This window comes from Nomascus leucogenys, chromosome 2 (assembly GCF_006542625.1).
Source record: "Nomascus leucogenys isolate Asia chromosome 2, Asia_NLE_v1, whole genome shotgun sequence".
Lineage (NCBI taxonomy): Eukaryota > Metazoa > Chordata > Mammalia > Primates > Hylobatidae > Nomascus > Nomascus leucogenys.
In genome coordinates this window covers 154,157,228-154,179,313 of record NC_044382.1, presented here as the reverse complement: position 1 = coordinate 154,179,313, position 22,086 = coordinate 154,157,228, and the positions used below count along the sequence as shown (strand labels likewise).

Genomic DNA, 22,086 nt, shown 5'->3' with positions numbered 1-22,086 from the left:
CGGGAAGCTGAGGCAGGAGAATGGCGTGAACCCAGGAGACAGAGGTTGCAGTGAGCCGAGATCGCGCCACTGCACTCCAGCCTGGACAACAGAGCAAGACTCCGTCTCAAAAAACAAAACAAAACATAAGTACGCAGCTGTGCAAGGTAGTATAGACCAGTCAGGAGGAGAAATCACACGTACACGAAATTAAACGAAAGCAAACAAAATTCAATATTAAATAAGAAAAGAATTAAACAAAACCTTAGCTGAGACCAAACCATTTCTTCACAATTCATGCAGCTCTCCCTTGAGTTTGTCAGATTCTAAAGCCTATGAAATGCTATAATTTTTCACTAGGAATGTCAATGACCCAAAACTGAAAAAACTGGTTTACCCTGGCCGAGACCTCTCGTGCTCCCATGCCAGAACCGAGATGCTCAAAACCAGGCCTAGCTCTACATAACACCCCAACAGCCTTTCCACAAGTATCTATCAATAAAATAGATAAAAGACCCTCTAGGAAATAAAATAAAAGACACTCTAGGAAATAAAACAGAGAATCAGCAACCAGCATGCTAGAGGGAATTAAAATCATTCCTTAATCAAATATTTCAATTATCCACAGGTCAACAGTCAGTTCTGAGGAAAAGAAAAATTTCTCCTCCACTGAGTCTTACATGACACATCTCTGGAAGACATACTTTAAAACAAATCACACTTTTAAAAATTTCCAGAACTAGTCTTATACAGAAGCCTATGGTTTGTAATTGTTGTAAAATTATAGAAACATGCTAGTTCTTTAATTGTTTAATGTTCTTAAAGATAAACATCTGTGACTTTAAAAAGCAGATTTTAAAATCTATTTTTTAATTAAAATAAACTAAAATAAAATTAGCTTGTTTTTATTTTTAAAAATAATTTTTCGAGTCAGTATGTTCAGTTAATGAAAACAAAGCAGCAAATCCTGAGCTGTGAGCTGTGGTCTGAGCTGCCCAGTAACCAACTCCACAGGTGTGCTGGGCACACAGAGCCCTGTCACCCGCCCTGTGTCCTGGATGTGCGCAACCGCGCGGGCCTGCATCCCTGCATCCCCTGACGGGCAACACTCCATGCTCTGCTGCATCCTGTTTACACCACTATCTCTGTCCAGCTTCGAAGTACAGACAAAGGATGTTAACATTTACCTGTATAAATGTGAGCATGTGCGTGCCCTGGATCCCTGTAGGCCATGTGACATAACGAATGCCCCAACTGAACTGTCCACACTAGCATTCAAAGGACAGGCCCAAACAACTTTAAAGTTAAAACCTCGGGTCACTACACCAAAATTACAATGAAGCAAAATCCAAACTGATGGCGCACCTGCAGGAAGAAAATAAGCCCCTACCTACAAATCTTAAAAGACCATTTTTCTTGTCCCCAAGTCGATGACAGCTGTTGGATGAGGCCCATCCAGGTGACTCGCATTTTTATTACAATGATTCAACTTTAGCTTCAAATAAAAGGGGCTTTCTTTCTCTTTTCTTTGTTCTAGAAGTTATTTAAAGAATCTCATTCAGGTGTAGAACCCAAAAATCTGGATCCAAAATGCCAAGTGAGGCAAGAAGTACTCCACTGCCTTCTTGTGTTCCAGAGAGTAAAAGGAAAGAATAATCAGCTCTCAGCAGTGACAGTACAGACCAGTCAGTTTTAATGAGAAATAACCAACAGGTGGGGTGGATTTCAACACACAGAGAGGGGGCCTTAGTGACGCCCCTGCTGCTGCAAGGCTGTGCCCACCCTTGAGGGTTGAGCTTACTCTGAGCAGATGCAGCCACTCTAAACAGAAAGGCAAGCGATACTGCAGGGGGTAGCTCACACTCTCTCGGGGGCCTCGTCACAACTCAAAGCCCCTTTAAGGTGTCTGCATCTGTGCTGTAAGATTACACTCGGACTTCCCAGCATATGATTTGGATGTAATACTGTCTGTGACTTACATACTTCTAATCGTCATTTAAAATATTTGAGTCCCGGCTGGGGGCAGTGGCTCACACCTGTAATCCCAGCACTTTGGGAGGCCGAGGCGGGTGGATCATGAAGTCAGGAATTTGAGATCAGACTGACCAACATGGTGAAACCCCATCACTAATTTAAAAAAAAAAAAAAAATTAGCCAGGAGTGGTGGCGGGCACCCCTAGTCCCAGCTACTCAGGAGGCTGAGGCAGGAGAATCACTTGAACCTGGGAGGCAGAGGTTGCAGTGAGCCAAGATCATGCCATTGCACTCCAGCCTGGGTGACGGAGTGAGACTCCATCTCAAAACATCTGAGTCCCAAAATAAATAATCCATAGAAGCACCTTATTATTCGCAATGCTAACCAATTTTTAACTTTGGAGACTTTTCCTTTTCAATGTTCCACTGCTCAATTTTAGACAGACAATTCTCATTCACTCATATGTGTTTACAAATTAGTAACTTTCTAATTTAAACATTCTTTTTTTCATTGACATACTGGGATTACGTTCTTATCTGCTATTTCTCCCCAACAATTTTCTGTCAACAGCTTTCAACTGTTGGCAATTTTTATTTCTAATTTTCAGGACTTATATAGAAAGATACCAGCCTGGCCAACATGGCAAAACCTCATCTCTATCAAAAAATACAAAAATTAGCCAAGCATGGTAGTGTGCACCTATAGTTCCAGCTACTCGGGAGGCTGAGGTGGGAGAATCACTTCAATCCAAGAGGCAGAGGTTGCAATGAGCCGAGATTGCACCACTGTACTCCAGCCTGCATGACAGAGTGAGACTGCCTTTTAAAAAGAACTTACATGGAAAGAAATGCCAGACTTAATAACATCTTTTTTTTTTTGAGTTAGGGTCTCGCTCAGCCTGGAGCGCAGTGACAGAGTCACAGCGCACCATAGTCTCACCCTCCCAGGCTCAAACAATCCTCCCACCTCAGCCTCCTAAGGGATTATAGGCGGGTGCCACTGTGCCCAGCTAATTTTTTTTATTTTTTTGTAGAGATGGGGGTCTCACTATGTTGCCCACACTGGTCTGGAACTCTTGGGTTCAAGTGATCCTTCCATCTTGGCCTTCCAAAGTGCTGGAATTACAGGTGTGAGCCATCGCACCCAGCCTCCTTCTTTAAAAGTCATTCAAATATACCATATTTAAAACTTTACTATGAAAGGAAATCACTCCAGTAGGCGTGGTGGCTCACGCCTGTAATCCCAGCACTTTGGAGGCTGAGGCAGGCAGATCACCTAAGGTCAAGAGTTCAAGACAAGCCTCGCTAATGTGGTGAAACCCTGTCTCTTCTAAAATTACAAAAATTAGCCGGGCGGTGTAGAGTGCATGCCTGTAATCCCACCTACTTGGGAGGATGAGGCAGGAGAATTGCTTGAGCCTGGGAGGCAGAGGTTGCAGTGAGCCAAGATTGCGCCACTGCACTCCAGCCTGGGTGGCAGAGCGGAGTCTCAAAAAAAAGGAAACCATTCTTACATTTTCTTGTAATTTTGAATAGAATATATTTGAAATAGGATTTTAAATAGAATATTTTTTATCCTATTTAAAACTATGAGAAAATAGAAGAACAATTCTTCTATTAATCTTAATTTTTACAAACGATGGTTTTATTAGCAATATTAATAATCCCCATGCTGATACGCAATAAATATATTCTACAATAGGTTGATTTTGCCTTGCCAATACGGTTCTTTCAAACCGGAAGATCTCACACATCTGGGTTAAGTGGATTGTGCATCTGAGTCAGTATTAGGCAACTTTCTTCTTATTTCACCGCTTGTTGACACGCAGACAGACAACCACCACAGGTCCGTGAATGACAACATCTGCCCCCAGCAGAGGGAAGCATGGGGGATTTCTGCCGCGGCAGATCTGTGAATAACATCCACCCCAGCGGATGTGTTTTCGTGAGCACAGACACTGTCACCCTCAGAAAGCAGGAGGACCCTGGGCCGAAGCAGCCCCAGAGGAGCTCCAGGTCCTCTTCCTCTTATCTTAAACTAGAAACTCAGATGGAAATGAATGCGTGACTTGGCCAAGGTCACCTCAGTGTCTTTCAGGGCAACTGTGACAGCCAGAGGCCCAAGCTCCGCCCTGTGCAGATGGAATCCAAGCAAGGTACCCTCAAGGCTAACCCACAACAGAAACCACACTCTAGCCTTTGGAGTTCTTCACTCAGGAACTTCACTCCCCATCACACATTGTCAGTGGTGGAATCTAACGACCAATTTTGTCAACACTTTTCCCAAGTGGTGACAATGACCTGCCTAGCACTGGCACAACGTGACAAGTGACAAGTGACACGTGATGGGCAGCCATCCGCCAGCACGCAAGGCTCCAGGGGCAGGAGAGGTTCGTTCATCCTTGTGTTTAATTCCTTAGAACAATGGTTCTCAATGCAGGTGCCCAGGGGTGCTTTGAGATCCCGTGGGACATCTTCAGTGGTCAAGATTCAGAGAGTACTGGAATTTGGCAGGCAGAGACGTCCTTCAATGAGCGAGACAGTCTCACCCAACAAAAACTCTCCACACACAAAACTTACAATGAACCAGAACTTCATAAGTGGAAAACATGCTTCTAACTCTCTGAACCCAGAATCTTACTCTATTCAACATTTACACACAAAACATTTTTGCACGGTCTTACTATGACTTGAATTTTCCATGAATTCAACTATTACATAAGTCTAGAAAAAATTATACTTTTCTTTATGTGAAAGTTCATTAGGAACTGCTCACCATTCTGTAATATTCCATCACCAGCTGGGGGCTGAACTCCCAGTGTCACACCTGGGTCCATCTGCAGGGACCGCCCCCAGTCACCAGGACGCAACACACCAGGTGGGACATCCGGCTGTTTCACGGCCAACCATCACCACGTTGAAATGTGTTGTCTTATTACACAATACTATCACATTCATTCTCTATAGCTAGGGCAGTCTATTAATTATAAGTTATAAATTACATTTTCTTTTTTTTTTTGAGACATAAATTATATTTTCTAAAAACTGCATTTTAGGGTAAGAGGACATTACCCCAAAAAACTATCCTAAAAAAAAGGCATTGGGTACAACAGCTTTGCACACCTGACCTGGGAGCCCAACAGCGTCCCTGCACAGAGGACACGGTAGACAAACTCCTGCTGGGGGAAAACACGTGAGTGACAGCATTTGTGCAGGGCGAAGGCCCCGTCTCAGAGTAACACGTGAACGATCCCCAGCTCCTGCCTGCGAACTGAGATGCCAACTCCACCAGCAGCAGCGGAGCTTGGAAGACGGCCGGGTACTGTTTCCAAAACCCCCGACACATCCGAGAGTTCAGAGGCACCACTGCTTCAGCCAGCACAGCAGCCATTATCTGGAGCTGCCCCCAGACTTCCCACACTCCCTGGAGAGGTCCACAAAGCACCTAACCCAGCGCCAACCACCAGCACACACGGGCAGGGTGGCACCCGCAGCACACACGGGCAGCAAGGTCACCACAGTCCTTCTAGGCTTGCTGCGGCTCCCATTCCTCGGCGTCCACATGTCCTCCCCGGCCCCCCCACTGCCTTCCCACCATTCTGTCTCCTCCCAGACACACCGGGCAGAAGGCTACGGCCAGGCCAGGGAAGCTGAAGTGAGTAGCGCTCAGTCAAAAGTCCCCTCGTCAAGCACAAAGCCATGCCATGTCCACTGCCTTAAGCAGGACTTCTTTCTGGCCAGGTGTGGGGAAGGCTAGCGACACCAGAGCCTGAGCTTCAGCGCGACTTGTCAGCTGTAATATCTGGCAGGAAGCCTTGGATGAGTGGACACCAAGCAGGTCCGAGACTTTCTAAGACATCATAAAGCTTCTACTCAAACAGTTCGCAAACTACCACACAGCTTTCTAAGATTAGACCCATTAGACTCTACTTTTTAAAAATAAGCAAAATAAAAACTGCGGATTTGAATGAAAAGTTTGATATATTCATGTGAAATGTATAAACACCACATACGAAGAAAAACATATCTAAAGACCAGCCAGGTAGAGTAGGAAAAAGGAAAGAAGCACATGTACATCTTCTAAGATCTGGTGGGTTAGTTCCAAAGCAAAGGTGCATGGGTCGGCTTTATGTGCAAAGGAAACGTGAGGATGACTTCAGGTCATCCTGGCAGGATGCCACGTGTTCGGTTTTGGTCTAACTAAAGTCAGCTTTGGTTAGAAACTGCCGAGACTGCTGAGGCAGACACCGCCCATCTCCAGCAAACTGAGCCACTAAGCTGCGGGCCTGGGCGAGGAGGTGACCCGCTTCTCCCCAGGTGACCTGAAGGCCCCGGCACCCTGGTCTGTTCTTACCATCGCACTTTGTTGCACGTCTGGGTTGCCCCGAGAGGGGAGCCGGCCACCATGGGAACCTGGATGGGGCTGTGCTGCTTGTTCGTGACCAGATCCAGCTTTTCTTCTAAGGATTTACAAGTAGCCTCCAGGGCTTGCAATTTGGCTTCAATGCTATCCAACCGCAAGCAGATTGTCTGGTTGATGGAATACAGGAATGACTGGAAGTGAAAAAAGACCGGCTTTAGGAAGGGTCTCCTGAATTGTAGGAAGACAACCCCAAGAAACACCAAACAGCTATTTCCTGATCTCAACTCCATCTAGTCAGACAGAACAATCCCCACACTGGAACTAGCTCGTGAGCTATGAGCCACAAACATGTGAGTAACGAGTTCACATTTTACACACGAGTCACACGTCCTGTTTCAAATGTGATGATTTAATCATGGTTTCACTTCTATGTGCAGTTGCAATTCTTTGATAAGCCCATTTAATTTTAAAAAAGGATATACTTTAATATGTTATTATTAATCAGTAAATTTACACATAAAACTAGTCAAATCTTCTCAAGAATAAAAACAGATTACACCTAACATCAAAACAGCATAAAAGCCACAGGCCATGCACATTCACCTCACACCCTGCTGCCTAATCGGAAAAGGTGATTGGATCCCCTGTGGCCCTGACTTGGGATTTGGTCCGGAGGCTCCCGTGGGGCTCTTGAGCAGCAAGCTTGCCACCTAGTGGTTGGCAAAGCCGGACTCCACATCTGACCTTTCCGGCTGAGTCTCCTCCAGATTCCTAACTCCAAGTAACCACAGTGAGCCGTGACGTGCCGCACTCCAAACCCAAGAAACAGAGAAACACACAAACCAGAAAGACAAGAACTTCACTTCCCCAGCTGCCATCCCAGCCAGGAGCCACCATGAGCACATGTGGAAACGTGTTAATCACGCAGAATTGCACTGTGCAAAACAGACACCCTCTACCAGGTCTCACCAGCAGACAGAAGGACACTCCTTCGGGTCTAGGGAGGGACAGGTTGGGGGAGCGCCCACCAGCCCTGCTTAGTAGTCAGGAAGGCTGGCACCTGCCTTAAGAATCAATAGCTGAAAATCGCACAGAATTTGTGTTTCGTCTTTCTCTCTCCTTTCCTGCCCACGACCTAAACAGTGTGGGGCCCAAAGTGCACACATCAGAAGGAAGGGGGAGGTAGGCTTGGGATAGCAGGGGCGGCACTGCGGCAGCCACTGAGAGCTGGCCGTGGAGCTTGCAGCACAGGGGAGCGGGGGGCCGGCCCACATTCACAGGGAGGCAGGAGGCCGGCCCACACTGGAGCTGGAACAGCCTTCCCACTAACTGCAGCTGACCTACAACACTGCTTACGCCCACTCTCCTTTCTGATCTCAAGGGAATCTGCAGAATATCAAAATTACAGTGATATCATACATCATGTAGCTGGCATGGAAACCTGGTATACACAGTGGCAGGGACAGCGCTGCAGGAGGGAAAATCCACATATTGCCCAACAACTCACCTTTTCTCAGGTCACCACCTCTCCTGGCAAGATTCACCACGGGGTGCTGATATAGACAGGAGCTAAAGAAACCAACTGAAACTCACCCTCCCTGACTGACTACTCTGTGTTGAAGGTGCGTGTGAGAGAGGGAAGGAGCCACAGCATCAGGTGGACCCAACCCACGTGAAAATACTCAATCAGCTTATCTACAAAGGAGGCAGGGTGCATGGCATGACAAACATGCGTCGTCTTGAAAAGCAACAATAGGTGGCTGAATCCCTGGATGGCCACGGATAACCCCGCTATTTTCAACAACCGGAGAACATCAAATGTTTGGCTCTCAAATTCTTTAAACAGTACACCCATATTATTTTAATTCTGAATTACAAATGATTCTGCCTGGGGTTTTGGGGAAAATCACTCTTATATACCAATAAAACAACCTACAGCCACGCACACGACTCTATGCAACTCGCATGCAACCGGGGACCCAACCTCTTCTCAAGAGTGGGACAAGGACAAAGGCAGGACCACTTCCATGCCCACTTTATCTATTTCTGTGCTATGTGTAATAGATGTGGCTTCTGATAAAATCACAGGTGCGTTTTATTTAGGGAATGATAACACACTGTTCACTAACACAGCCACGTCCTATCCATTGGTTGGAAACAGGCATTTTACAGTGAATTTATTTGTAAGTTTTTCATACACATTGACACTGCTTCTCCTTGTTAACAAAACAAATTAAATATTACCAAACAGACACCCTGTGTAAGTAGAGGAATTCCATGAAAAGGGACTTTGGTTTTGTGTTGCTCTCATAACCTTCTCACATGTGCCGAGATTTACCTCTGTGACTCTGCAAACACTGGAACCAGCCAAGCAAATTCAAAGATCCAGAAATAATCAACTGAATGAGCAGTTCCCAAGAACCCCATCTAGTGAACTTCAGAATCTAAGTGACGTAAATGGCAGACACAGAAGTCATTCATCACTGGTAGAAAGTTCACTTTCCTTCCATCCAAGATGGGCCTGCAGGTGTGTGGGAAGATGCCTCCTTCAGCAGCATCTCAAAGTAAACAATTCTTACTCTTCATGCTCTTCAAGAGAAAAAATGGCTCACACTCTTCTGTAGCGGGCTGCCAGGTGATATGGCCACATCCTAAAGTGATACATCCACATCCTAACCGCCAGAACCTACCCATGTGGTCTCCATGGAAACTGTGCAGATGTAATTTAGAAACTCTTTGGGTCTGTGTAGATGTCATTTAGTCAATGAGATCAATCTGGATTGGGGTGGGCCTTAAATCCAATGACAAGTCCTTACTAGAGGAGAGAAGGGGAAACAGTCACAGACACACAGAGGCGGCAGCAACATGAAGAGGAAGGCAGAGCTGGAAGGAGCCCCACAAGCTGAGGCAGGCCTGGAGCCACCAGAAGCTGGAAGAGGCAGGAAGGATCCACCTTCTAGAACCTTTGGAGGGAGCGAGACCCTGCCTGCATCTTGGTTTTGGATCTCCGGCCTCCACAGCTGAGAGGCTACATTTTTAAGCCATCCCATTGATGGTGATTTGTTACAGCAGCCCTTGAAATCTGCAGTGCACTACACATAAGAGAACACTGCAGTGCACTACACATCACAGAACAGAGTCAGATTTTTACCTTTATAGACGGATCCTGGCAATTGATTTCTAGTCGCTGGCGTTTCAAAGCAGGTTCGTCTTCATCTGTCACTACATGATTCTCCAAAACAACTGAAAGCAGTGACGGAGAAAAAAAATGTTTAACATGAAAAGTTTTACAGAATTATTTTAACATTAAGATAGTAAACAGTGCTGACACCTTAAGGTTGAATGAGAAATAGCAGAACCTATTTCATATTTTACCTTTTTAAACTTATTCTCAGTCAGGCAAAAAAATAGGATAACTCCTTAATCCCAAGAAAAGCCCAGACACTGGGTAATTAATGTGCCACTGAGTCAGCCCTCACTCCAAATCTGGAAGCTTCTGACTTCTGACTCAATGCTCTGTGGGGCTGCCCCATTTGGTTTGATAAAACCCAATCAATAATAATGATTTCTTCCCAACTTTACAATAAAGTTTTATCTGTTGGTCACCTCATTCCAAAATCAAAGCCACTCTATCTGCAGGTCCACAACTAAAATGGGTAAAAAAACACTGACTATCACATGTCATAAGTGCTGATAATCAAAACAGTCTCAACCTTAACACACTAAGTGACAGAACCCCAACCCTCCCAGGCACAGCTGAGACCAGCTGCCCCCATCACACAGCAAGCGTCAGGTGATTGTCACGGCTTCCCACAGGATAAGCAACTCAGCCTCAGCCCAGGGCGGCCACAGTGTGGTCCCAGCCTCCTTCCTTTTGTCTAAAACTGACTACAAAAACAATGTCAAAGATAACCTCAAAATCAAAGACCAAAATCGGCCACAATTGCCTCATCTCTGCAAATCACATTTCTACCTATCTGTGACCCTTCTAGTCCTTTTCCTTAGACCTAGTCAATTTTTAAAAATTTACATATTTGCAGTTACACATAGAAGTTTAAGGTCAACAGTTCTTGTTAAAGATTGTACGTTGTGCCATGAGTGTTTTTTCTTCCGATTTCCTTGCCTGAAATGACAGTGGGAACTGTCTAGTGCACTCCTACCATGCTCTACTCTACACGCTCACACATTAAGATAAACAGACAGCATACATGTGGGAGGTGAGAGACCATCCACCTCATCAACAGGTTTGTCTGCAGCCTTCCTCTTCACTGAGCCACAAATATGGACTCTGGGTTAATATTAATCGTTTTGTTTGTTTGTTGTTTGTTTTTTAAGAGATGAGGTCTTGCTATGTCACCCAGGCTGGACTCAAACTCCTGTACTCAAGGGACCCCCCCCCCTTCCCCACCTCAGCCCGAATAGCCGGGACTATCCAGGTTAATAGCTTTAAGTTTTTAACAGTAATACCAGTGTGTGGTATTTACAAAAATGAATGCCAGTATATAAGAATAGATACTATATACATGCATACATATGAGCATGCTTACTGTAACACTTCTGGTAGAAAAAAATCAGCAATCTGAATGCTGGCCACTGGGAATACCCTTCAGCACATGCACACCTTGGCACACCATCTACTTTCAAGGGCACCCACACCACAGCCAAGCAGGATGACCTCACTGTGGCCAGATGACACCTGCCCTGCTCTGCTGGTGCTGTGCCCCAGCCCTTCCCATACTATCAACCCTCCAGCCACCTCCACCAGGGAAATCTAACCACCTTCTGTCCAGCCCCACTCAAACGCCGCCTTGTTCGGGAAGCCATTCCTGGAAGGGCCTCAACTCACACCTGTTTATACTGTGACACCAACAAGGTCACAGCACCCATCCCATAGCAGACCACCCTCCCAGCACCTTACACACAAGGCTGCCCACAAATGTGGGGGAAGCACTCCTGGCTGGCATTCAGATTCTCCAGGTGCCAGAGGAAAGCCAAGTGCACAGGCCTCTCTGGTCCCTGCCTCCACCTCCACCAAAGCAACTCCCCTCAGATGTGTTACATGGATTGACATTCCGAAGAAGATCTTAACAGGAAAACAAAAAAGCGTATCCATGCCTTTAAGCCTGTACACACTAGATGATTCATCGCAAAACTCTAAAACTTAAAGATGCTGAATCGTCCCGCAGTCCTAACAGGAACCTCACAGGTCCTAGGCAAAAGCAGTCAAATCTGATCTAACTGGTGGGAAATTACCCAAAGCCAAGGACCACTGTCGGCTGATTCTGGTCTTTGATTTTGACGTTATCTTTGACATTGTTTTTGTAGTCAGTTTTAGACAAAAGGAAGGAGGCTGGGACCACACTGTGGCCGCCCTGAGCTGAGGCTGAGTTGCTTATCCTGTGGGAAGCCGTGACAATCACCTGACGCTTGCTGTGTGATGGGGGCAGCTGGTCTCAGCTGTGCCTGGGAGGGTTGGGGTTCTGTCACTTAGTGTGTTAAGGTTGAGACTGTTTTGATTATCAGCACCTGTGACACACTGGTCACACACTGGTCACACACTGGTATTACTGTTAAAAACTTAAAGCTATTAACCTGGATAGTCCCAGCTACTCAGGGGCTGAGGTGGAGGGGGGGTCCCTTGAGTACAGCACACCGCTCTGCCTTCGGCCTCATGACTCCTCAGAGGCAGGGAGCGCGTCAACCATCTCCACCTAAGCCTTTGCAGATGAATTCTCACTTAATGAAACTTTTAAAACTCCATGCCTACAAGTGCCTGTGGTTAGTCAAAGGTTCTCAGGACCTCATTCTAAGGCTCTTTACTGTCATTGGAAACTGGTCATCGCACCAGGCCTGGAAGAACAGAGAGAGACCCTCATACTCATTACTCTAACCTTTTAGTTTGCTGAGAAGAAAACAAGTCCAGAAAGGTTACGGGACTTCTCTGGGGTCACAGAGCTAGTTTCATCATAACAGCAGAAAAGAGGTGTGCAGTAACTCCAGTAGTGACTCTACAGGTAGTGGGACAGCAAGTGACATTTATTTTCTTCTTTGTACTTTGCTGCTTTTTGTATGTGTTGCTTTTTATAATTTTGTACGCATTACTTTTAGAATTAGACAAAAGAACTCCTAGTTCATTTTAAAGATATCACAATCAGGCTGGGTGCAGTGGCTCACACCTATAATCCCAGCACTTTGGGAGGCCGAGGTGAGTGGATCACCTGAGGTCAGGAGTTCGAGACCAGCCTGGCCGACATGGTGAAACCCCCATCTCTACTGAATATACAAAAATTAGCCGGGCATGGTGGCGGGCGCCTATAATCCCAGCTACTTGGGAGGCTGAGGCAGGAGAATCGCTTGAATCCAGGAGACAAAGGTTGCAGTGAGCTGAGATCACGCCACTGCACTCCAGCCTGGCAACAGAGCAAAACTCTGCCTTAAATAAATAAATAAAGATATCACAATCAACTGCAATGACACGCCTGATGCAAGTCACAATGTTTGCATTCAGACAGGTAGAGTAAGCACAAGCCATGGTCGGTACACACCAAGTCAGATGATCCCAGAAGTCTTTCTTTTAAATAAAAATAAGGAAAAATTGGAAAGACATACACGTCAACAATTTAAAAGCTGCTATAACCAGTAGAATTATGGAAAATTTTTATTTCTTCTACCTTCTTGACTATCCTGTTAAACTTTATTAGATGCATACTTTCGAGACGAGGAAAGTACCTTAAACCCACTATGAATGCAAATGTGTTTGACACATCAAGGTACCTGCAGCTGTGCGCACCTTCTCCTGGGCCAGAGACTGCAGGCTTTGTACTGAGGCAGGCCTCAGAGCTCTGCGCACAGTAGGTTTTTTTGTTTTGTTTTGTTTTGTTTTGTTTTTTGAGAAAGAGTCTCACTCTGTCGCCCAGGCTGGAGTACGGTGGCGCGATCTCGGCTCACTGCAACCTCCACCTCCTGGGTTCACGCCATTCTCCTGCCTCAGCCTCCTCAGTACCTGGGACTACAGGCACCCGCCACCACGCCCAGCTAATTTTTAGTATTTTTTTGTATTTTTAGTAGAGACAGGGTTTCACCGTGTTTGCCAGGATGGTCTCGATCTCCTGACATCGTGATGCGCCCGCCTCAGCCTCCCAAGGTGCTGGGATTACAGGTGTGAGCCACCACACCTGGCCGAAACAGTAGGCTTTTAATAAATACTCAAGAAATCGTAGTTCTCAGGCATTTAAGGAATAGAGTTGGAACAAAATCAAGATTCGAAATTATTTCTCTAAGCCTTCTTTGGGCCACAGTCTACAAAGAGAGATTTATTGGGGAAGTAGGCTGTCAGAACTTTAATGCTTCTGAAATCACTGAAAATGATGTAACTGGAACACTTTTATTTTACAAGATTACACTGTATGTTTTCTAAAGAAACTGTCATTTGCCTTCTAAACTAGAAATAGGGATTTGTAAAATAATGTGTTGTGATTGTGTGGAAAACTAACCAACAGCGCTCCTGAAACGCTGCCTTCGTGTTCCCCTGGGACTGCTCACCTCACCCCAAAACTATTTCTACTGCCCTCCCCTTCCATACTACAACTAGTCTCCAAAGGTAGTTTTCTCAACTAACAAAGCAAATAGATCATATGAACAGACATCAGACTTTCTTAGGAGATTTCTGAAAATTCTCTCTTCTGGGGGAATAAACTGTCAGCATTTCGATTCAAACATTCCTGAAAGAATAACCAGGCAACCGAAACACTCAGTGACTTAACTGTGGTGGGCTGGTCACTTCAAACTTAACGGAACAATAAAACATATACTACTTTATGGAAAAAAAAAAAAAAGAAGAAGAAATCTTTTTAAAACAGTAAGTGTGGACAAAGTGTTTTCACAGATGAAGAGATACAGTTCCTGAAATTTAGGGTTTCATTTCTCAAGGGTCTCCTAAACAAACAAACAGTTATGATTTCAAAGTAGACATGTGCCTTTAACATCATTTTTAAAAATTACCAGCCTTAGCAAAGGTGTAGAAAAAACTTCTTCTCAAGCACTTCGGTGGAAGAATTAGTAAAACATTTCTAGAAAACCTGTCAGTGTCTTAAAATTTTAAACACATGTAGCAACTCTACTTCTAGGAAGTTATCTATTTGCCAAGATATATATGCAAGGATCTTCCCTATAGGGTTGTGTATAAAGGAAAAATCAGACAGACTATGCCAGGAGCCCTCTGAAAGAGAAGAGTCAACTGTGCAGAGGGCACCTGTGAATGAATCCTGCGGAGCTGCTAACAGAGCAGACTTACACGCACACAACATGGTGACGACGCACACAGGGGATTACACACACGACATGGTAAGGTTGCATGACACTGCACACAGGGGATTACACACACGACACGGTAAGGTTCCATGACGCCACACACAGGGGATTACACACACGACACGGTAAGGTTCCATGACACCGCACACAGGGGATTACACACACGACACGGTAAGGTTCCATGACGCCGCACACAGGGGATTACACACACGACACGGTAAGGTTCCATGACGCCGCACACAGGGGATTACACACACGACACGGTAAGGTTCCATGACACTGCACACAGGGGGTTACACACACAACATGGTAAGGTTCCATGACACTGCACACAGGGGGTTACACATACAACATGGTAAGGTTCCATGACACTGCACACAGGGGATTACACATACAACATGGTAAGGTTCCATGACACTGCACACAGGGGATTACACATACAACATGGTAAGGTTCCATGACACTGCACACAGGGGTTACACATACAACATGGTAAGGTTCCATGACACTGCACAGAGGGGATTACACATACAACATGGTAAGGTTCCATGACACTGCACACAGGGGGTTACACATACAACATGGTTAAGGTTCCATGACGCCGCACACAGGGACGCGGCAGGGGAGAGTGTAGAACACACGCACACCCCCGAGGAGCGGGAGCGGGGACAGCCCTCGAGACAAAGTGTCACAGGGGCCCCCTCCAGAAGGGAGGTGGTGTTGAGGCTGCAGGGGCGAGGGAAGGGAGGGGCCGACGGTGTTCATATCTCTAGGATTCAGACTTTTCATACGCAGCATGCATTACTTTTTCTTCTACTTAAAGAAAAGAAAATAACATGAGCAGCTTTTGGTTTTTAAAGAATAAAGAGAATAACATTTCACCTACTGTCCCACAGCTCTGTACCTGGGTGGTCAGGGCTCAGGTCTTCCACTGCAATCTGAACCACATCCGCCAGGTCGTGTTCCGACATCATCCAGAGCACAGGAGAGTGGCCAGTCAACACGCAAGAGTTCAACTCACAGCGGGGCTGGCTTTTGGTCACCTACCAAACAGAAGCAAAGGAGAAGGAGAGGACATTAACCATTGCTACACGTGAAATTATGAAAACCACGAGCCGTGCGCGTGTATGCAAGAGGCCCTGAATGTCTGTGGAGTTTTACATGCAGGGTTCTTCTTGCCGCAAACTACCAAAAGGTTAGTTTCTTTGAAAATTAACAAAAAGTTGAAAACGCCACCCGCTGCCTCTTTCCTTAACCACTGGACAAGCCACCCAGGGCCTCTCCATTTCCACTGCGTTCCTCATGCCCTTCCAAAGCCACCTTCCCAACACTGGCTTGGAAACGTCCGCTCCCTCAGCCCAAGTCTCCAGTGGGGCCTGATTGCCTACAGCAAACACCCTGTCACTTCCTGCTCCCGAGGGGCCTCAGCCCTGCTACAGTCACCACACCCCAGAAAGCAGCATCCCTTCCCACCCACACCACCGGTCTCCATGGTGATACGCCATCTCTCCTCCCAAATCTCTCCCAGCTGCACGCTTCCATCTAGACTACAATCCACACTCCGTTTCTGCTACCCCACAAGCCCGGCGGAGTGGCAGCACCTCTGTTCTGCTTCCTTTCTGCTCTCAGGTTCTGTCCTGAACCTGAGCATCCTGCCACCATGACCAAGGAGGAACCATCTGTCCTGTCCACAGTTGTGCTGTCCAGGGCGGGGCTGTCCCCGAGCCTCGCACAGTGTCTGAAACACAGTCAGGGGCTTTACCCCAGCTCCTGTGACACTCTGATTAGGCCTCAAGAGAACTTATTTTCCAAAGTAAAAATAAGGCTGCATCATTCAAACTATGGTCTATGGACACACAGATCCGAATACAGTACTGCAAAATAGGATGTCGTAGAAATGAGGAATGAATGTGACCATAATATTTTTTATCAGATTATACTTTATATTTTAATTATTGACCCATATATGGCATAAAGTAAACTGTCTTCCCTGAACTACACTACACACTTCTTGAGGGCAGAAACCCTGTGCCCAGCTCTGTACAGGGTACAGCTCCTTTCACCAGGAAGAGTCCGTTCACTGTCCCTAACCACAACCCCCCATCGCAGAAGGAAAAGTAAGGTTTTCAGGTCACATGGTTTCAACTCTTGAGTCTATTCACAACTTCTGTTCATGGATAAGTCCCAACAGGAATGAAATTACATAAGCAGGCCTCACACGTGTCCTTAAATCCAATATATAATGCAGTTCCTCCTCTCCTTTGTCTAGATTTAAATTTTACAGCTTAAATGGCAACTCTAGAATTTTTTTCTTTTTTTCCTTTTTTTTTTTTTTTTTTTTTGAGATGGAGTTTTGCTCTTGTTGCCCAGGCTGGAATGCAGTGGTGCAATCTCGGCTTACCTCAACCTCCACCTCCTGGGTTCAAGCGATTTTCCTGCCTCAGCCTCCTGAATAGCTGGGATTACAGGCATGCGCCACCACACCCAGCTAATTTTGTATTTTTAGTAGAGACGGGGGTTTCTCCATGTTGGTCGGGTTGGTCTTGAACTCCTGCCCTCACGTGATCTGCCTGCCTCGACCTCCCAAGGTGCTGGGATTACAGGCGTGAGCCACCGTGCCTGGCCTCAACTCTAGAATTTCTTGGGGATAACGATTTGTGGAAGAAGAAGCCAAGTGCTGTCTTAAGTCTTTCTTTATAGAGTAAAGGCAATATTTTTCATAAATGTGTGATCAAATACACGATCAATAAAATAGCAAAGGTGTTTTTATTCCCACATTACAACTTTACAGAAGATTAGATGAACTGAGGAAACATCAATTAACTGTCCTTAACAAAAAAAAAGAGCTGATGACAAATAACTGGAGGGCGAGACACAAAGCCTCAGAGTGACCAGTGCTTAACCTCTAAAAAGTCCAGCTGGGAAAGACGGAATGAGATAGATGTTTAAGCTCCCTAAATCCTCCCATACAGACACACAGACCTCCAAGGATAGCAAAACCAAAATCCAAGTCAACACCGACAACAGAACAAGGTGACAGGATATTCCTCAAGAACCCCAACCCAAGCAGATGGGGACACCGGAAGCCACAAGGTCAGCATGGCACACGGGCATAGGATGGAGGAAGCAGAGGGAAGCAGGAGCTGGGCCAAGAGCAGCAGCTGCCGGATCGACCAGGAGACCCACACAGGGGCCTGCAGGGCTGACCCAGAGGCCACAGTGTTCTGGACCCCAAGCCCTCTCAAAATGCATTATCCAAAGCTCCCTTTTAGGCTAAATACATTGAAAAGAAACTGCCTGCAACTGAACACAAAATGTGCAGGACGTGGAAACTAGAGACAAAGGAACATGAAAGCTAATTAAAGGTGGGAGGGAAGAAGAGAGCCTAGAGAGATGAGAAATGAGCTGCTGCATTTTTAAAACTTCCTAAAAACAACACAGGAAAGAACCCCAAAACACTGAAATTAGAGAAACGATTCTAAACCAAGCCTCCCTTCTGAGCATTCACAAAAGCAAAAGTCATAAAAATGAGCAACTGAAAGTACTGAGGCCAAATATCATGCAAAAATAATGTATTTCTTAAAATAATAAGAAGCAAAATAACATCACTGCAGACAACAAAAACATTCTAGAAACGTGTCCCCCAAAAAGATGAAAGCTAAAAAAAAAAAAACTATATCTTTATAATTCAAAACAAACTGAAATACATTAAACACATAACATACCATTAACCAGAAACCAGCATTAGAAAAACTCAGAAACAAGGTGCTAGAACTCAGAATATATTAGAAACAAAAGAAAAAATAACTTCAGAAATGAAGATTAAATTACAAGAACCTTAGAACAAATAAACACAATGGTGCCTTAAGAAAAACAAAATGACAAAATTTTCAAGAATAAAAAAGAAATGGAAGAGATGAAAAAAGCTCAAGAAAAAGCAGCACATAACACAGGAAAAGAAGACCCAACATATGTATAATAAGAGATGCTAAAGATTAAAAACTGACCAGGCACAGTGGCTCGCACCTGTAATCCCAATACTTTGGGAGGCTAAGGCAGGAGGATCATTTGAGGTCGGTAGTTCAAGAGCAGCCTGGGCATGTACTGAGACCCTGACTCTATAAAATATTTTTTAAATTAACTGGGTACAGTGGCACGTGCCTGTGGTCCCTGCTACTCAGGAGGCTGAGGCGGAAAAATCACTTGAGTCTGGGAGGGCAAGGCTGTGGTGAGCTGTGATCGCACCACTATACTCCAACCTGGACAACAGAACAAGAACCCGTCTCGAAAAAAGAAAAACTAAAGCAATGAAATGGAATACTAAAAACTGTAATTCAAGAAAGCTCTCCAGAAAACAGGAGGGAGGGTGCTTGAAACTATTCATGAAAAGGATACACTACAACCTAGGGGAAAAAACAAAAACAAAACCACCAACACCAAGACACAACACCAAGATACAGCCCAATAAAAACACTATTTAAAGAAAAATTCTTTAGCCATCCAAGCAAAAGACTAGGTGACTTATAACAGAAAGAAAATTAGATTATCAAACTCCAACAGAAAAAAAAAAAAGGATTAACATATTTAAGACACACAAGGAAAGGACTGTGAGCCAAGAATTTTATATCCAGACAAAATTACTTTCAAGTATAAAGGCAGCATCCAGTCCTCAGAGAACAGTATTCCCAAAAATCCCCTCCTGAAGGCACTGGCAACAAACAAGCTTCGGAAAACCAAACCACAGGAGAGGCATCAGGAAAGGCAGCTAGCGGAGCACCCTATGTCCACGCAGGACTGAGACAGAGGAGATGAAGGAGCAGCATGCAAGGCTATGTGCTAAACGCAGACACAATGTAACTGCTTGAAACTGGGAGGAATTGGGAGTACATATAAGAAATAAATGTAACAACTTTCAAAAACAAAAACCAGTTACAATGTTCAGTGGCCATAAGGAGTGGTAGAGTTCTTTCTGAGCAATTTTCAAAAACTCACAAAAACAAATGTTACAATGTTCATTCAGTGGCCATAAGAAGTGGTAGAGCTCTTTTTCTTTCTTTTTTTTTTTTTTTTTTTTTTTGAGATGCCGTCTCACTCTGTTGCCCAGGCTGGAGTGCAGTGGCAGGATCTTGGCTCACTGAAACCTCCGCCTCCCGGGTTCAAGCTATTCTCCAGCCTCAGCCTCCCGAGTAGCTGTGATTACAGGTGCCCACCAGCACGCCTGGCTACTTTTTGTATTTTGGTAGAGACGGGGTTTCACTCTGCGGCCAGGCTGGTCTCAAACTCCCGACCTCAGGTGATTCGCCCACCTCGGCCTCCCAAAGTGCTGGGATGCCAGGCGTGAGCCACCACGCCCGGCCGATAGAGTTCTGTCTGAGAACGCCTTGCCTTGTGTGCAATTCTGTCATCCCTGATGCCCTTGTGAACAAGGAAAAGCAGACTATCAACAATGGTAACAACTTCACTGGGTTGAAAGAGAAATATTTTTAAATTCATGAGTTCATAATATTATTAAGCCTTTAATTTGTTTAATGGTAATAAAAAGAAAAAATCAAGCATTTATTCTGCCTTTCTATATAAATCATATCACTGAAAAACCAAATCATAAGCAATAGAATGTTTCTCTGTATAAAAGTATTCCAACAAAAGAACAGCCATCGTTTTGCAATCCCTGATGAATTAAGAATCTAGGTAACAGAGGTGGCTGTTACCATCAGAAAAAGAAAAACACACACTATCTGCCTCATTAATGAAGAATTCAACACCGTCTATGTGGGAGGCTGCCCTACCGAACCAACAAACATGCTGAATCTAATTAAGCTTCTAGAATCCTAACATTTTCTAAGTGACAGGATATACAGAGGCCAGAAGCAAATGCTAAACTACACCGCAGAAATGCAAATAGGAAAATCAAAATCAAGACTAGGAAACTCAGCCAAGCGTGGTGGCTCACATCTGTCATCCCAGCACTTTGGAAGGCCAAAGCCGGTGGATCACCTGAGGTCAGCCTGGCCAACATGGCGAAACCCCATCTCTACTAAAAACACAAAAATTAGCAAGGTACGGTGCCACATGCTTGTAATCCCAGCTACTAAGGAGGCTGAGAAAGGAGAATCGCTTAAACCTGGGAGGCGGAGGTTGCAGTGAGCTGAGATTGCGCCACTGCACTCCAGCCTGGGTGACAGAGCAAGACTCTGTCAAAAAAAAAAAAAAAGACCAATCGACCTAATCGAAAATGAGCATAAGTAAATGAAAATGAATTCACACAAAAATAAGTTATGTAAAGATAGTCAGGCCGGGAGTGGTGGCTCATGCCTGTAATCCAGCGCTTTGGAAGGCCAAGGTGGGCGGATCGAGAGGTCAGGAGCTCGAGACCAGCCTAGCCAACATGGTGAAAGCCCGTCTCTACTAAAGATACAAAAAATTAGATGGGCATGGCGGCGCGCACCTGTGATCCCAGCTACTGAGGAGGCTGAGGCAGGAGAATCGCTTGAACCGGGGAGGCAGAGGTTGCAGTGAGCTGAGATTATGCCATTGCACTCCAGACTGGGTGACAGGGTGAGACTGTCTCAAAAAAAAAAGTCAATTGTGATGTGTCATTTTTTTTAAAAAAATTTAAACAAGACAGCATTTTTCACCAATCAGATTGGCAAAAATCACAAAATATGACACACTTCGCCAGACGATATCAGAAAACATGGCTGTTGCACTTTTGCTAGGGGTATAAGTGGGTACAACCTCTTTGAAGGGCAATAGCTATCAAAATGCTAAATGGCCACAGCCCTTAACCTGGTCATGCCCCACACAGCATTCAGCCAGCACAGACATTCACATATGTGTGCAAAGACCTACATACAAAAAACAAAAAAACAAAAAAACAAAAAAAAAAACGCAAGTCATTGTTTTTAGCAGCAAAAGAATGGATGTTGCATTGCATAGCTAAGGTGGGGGGGCATATACCACGCAGCTTCAGGAGTCAACAAGAGCCCCTGAAAAGCGGCTCCCAAGGCGCAGGATCCCATGAATATCAACGGGGCAGGGCAGTGTGGACGAGGGCAGTGCAGACGACATGCTATATTTTTAAGAAGTATGTTAGATACGCACAGAATATTTCCGGGTTAAGAGATACAAGACCGACAACAGCCTGGGGCATGGGTGAAAAGGAAATTATTTTTCACTTTTCATCCTCTAATAATATTTCCATTTTTATCTTGTGCATTTATCACTTTTCCAAAAAGAAAAAGAAGTATACTTTTAAAAAATGATCAGACAGGAAAATATGCAGATCTAAGCTGTGGGGGGAGGGTCCATTCCAACTCCACCTACCCACGCTCATGTTCTTCAAACACTGGTGCTAGGATCAACACTAGGATCTTGCTCAGCCTTCGGAGCTGCTCCAGGGAAGCAGAAGCCACATGGCCTGACTGAGGGGCCCTGTCAGGCGCAACTAGCATGAAACTTAG

General features: G+C 45.2%; 1 protein-coding gene across 22 annotated transcripts in view; it reads right to left on the bottom strand.

Moving 5' to 3' along the window:
- The window catches only part of BANP (BTG3 associated nuclear protein), a 121,724-nt gene that overhangs the window by 81,809 nt on the left and 17,829 nt on the right, over nt 1-22,086 (bottom strand). For 11 of the 22 annotated variants that reach the window (XM_030820051.1, XM_030820012.1, XM_030819973.1 and 8 more), the window contains 3 exons: nt 15,513-15,669; nt 9,468-9,559; nt 6,308-6,507 (listed from right to left, as the gene is read on the bottom strand). In XM_030820051.1, the coding sequence (XP_030675911.1) occupies nt 6,308-6,507; nt 9,468-9,559; nt 15,513-15,600 (380 nt within the window). In that variant the 5' untranslated portion in view covers nt 15,601-15,669. Of the gene's footprint in view, nt 1-6,307; nt 6,508-9,467; nt 9,560-15,508; nt 15,670-22,086 lie in introns of all 22 variants that reach the window. The other 11 variants (XM_030820032.1, XM_030820045.1, XM_030820058.1 and 8 more) reach the window with 2 other exon arrangements.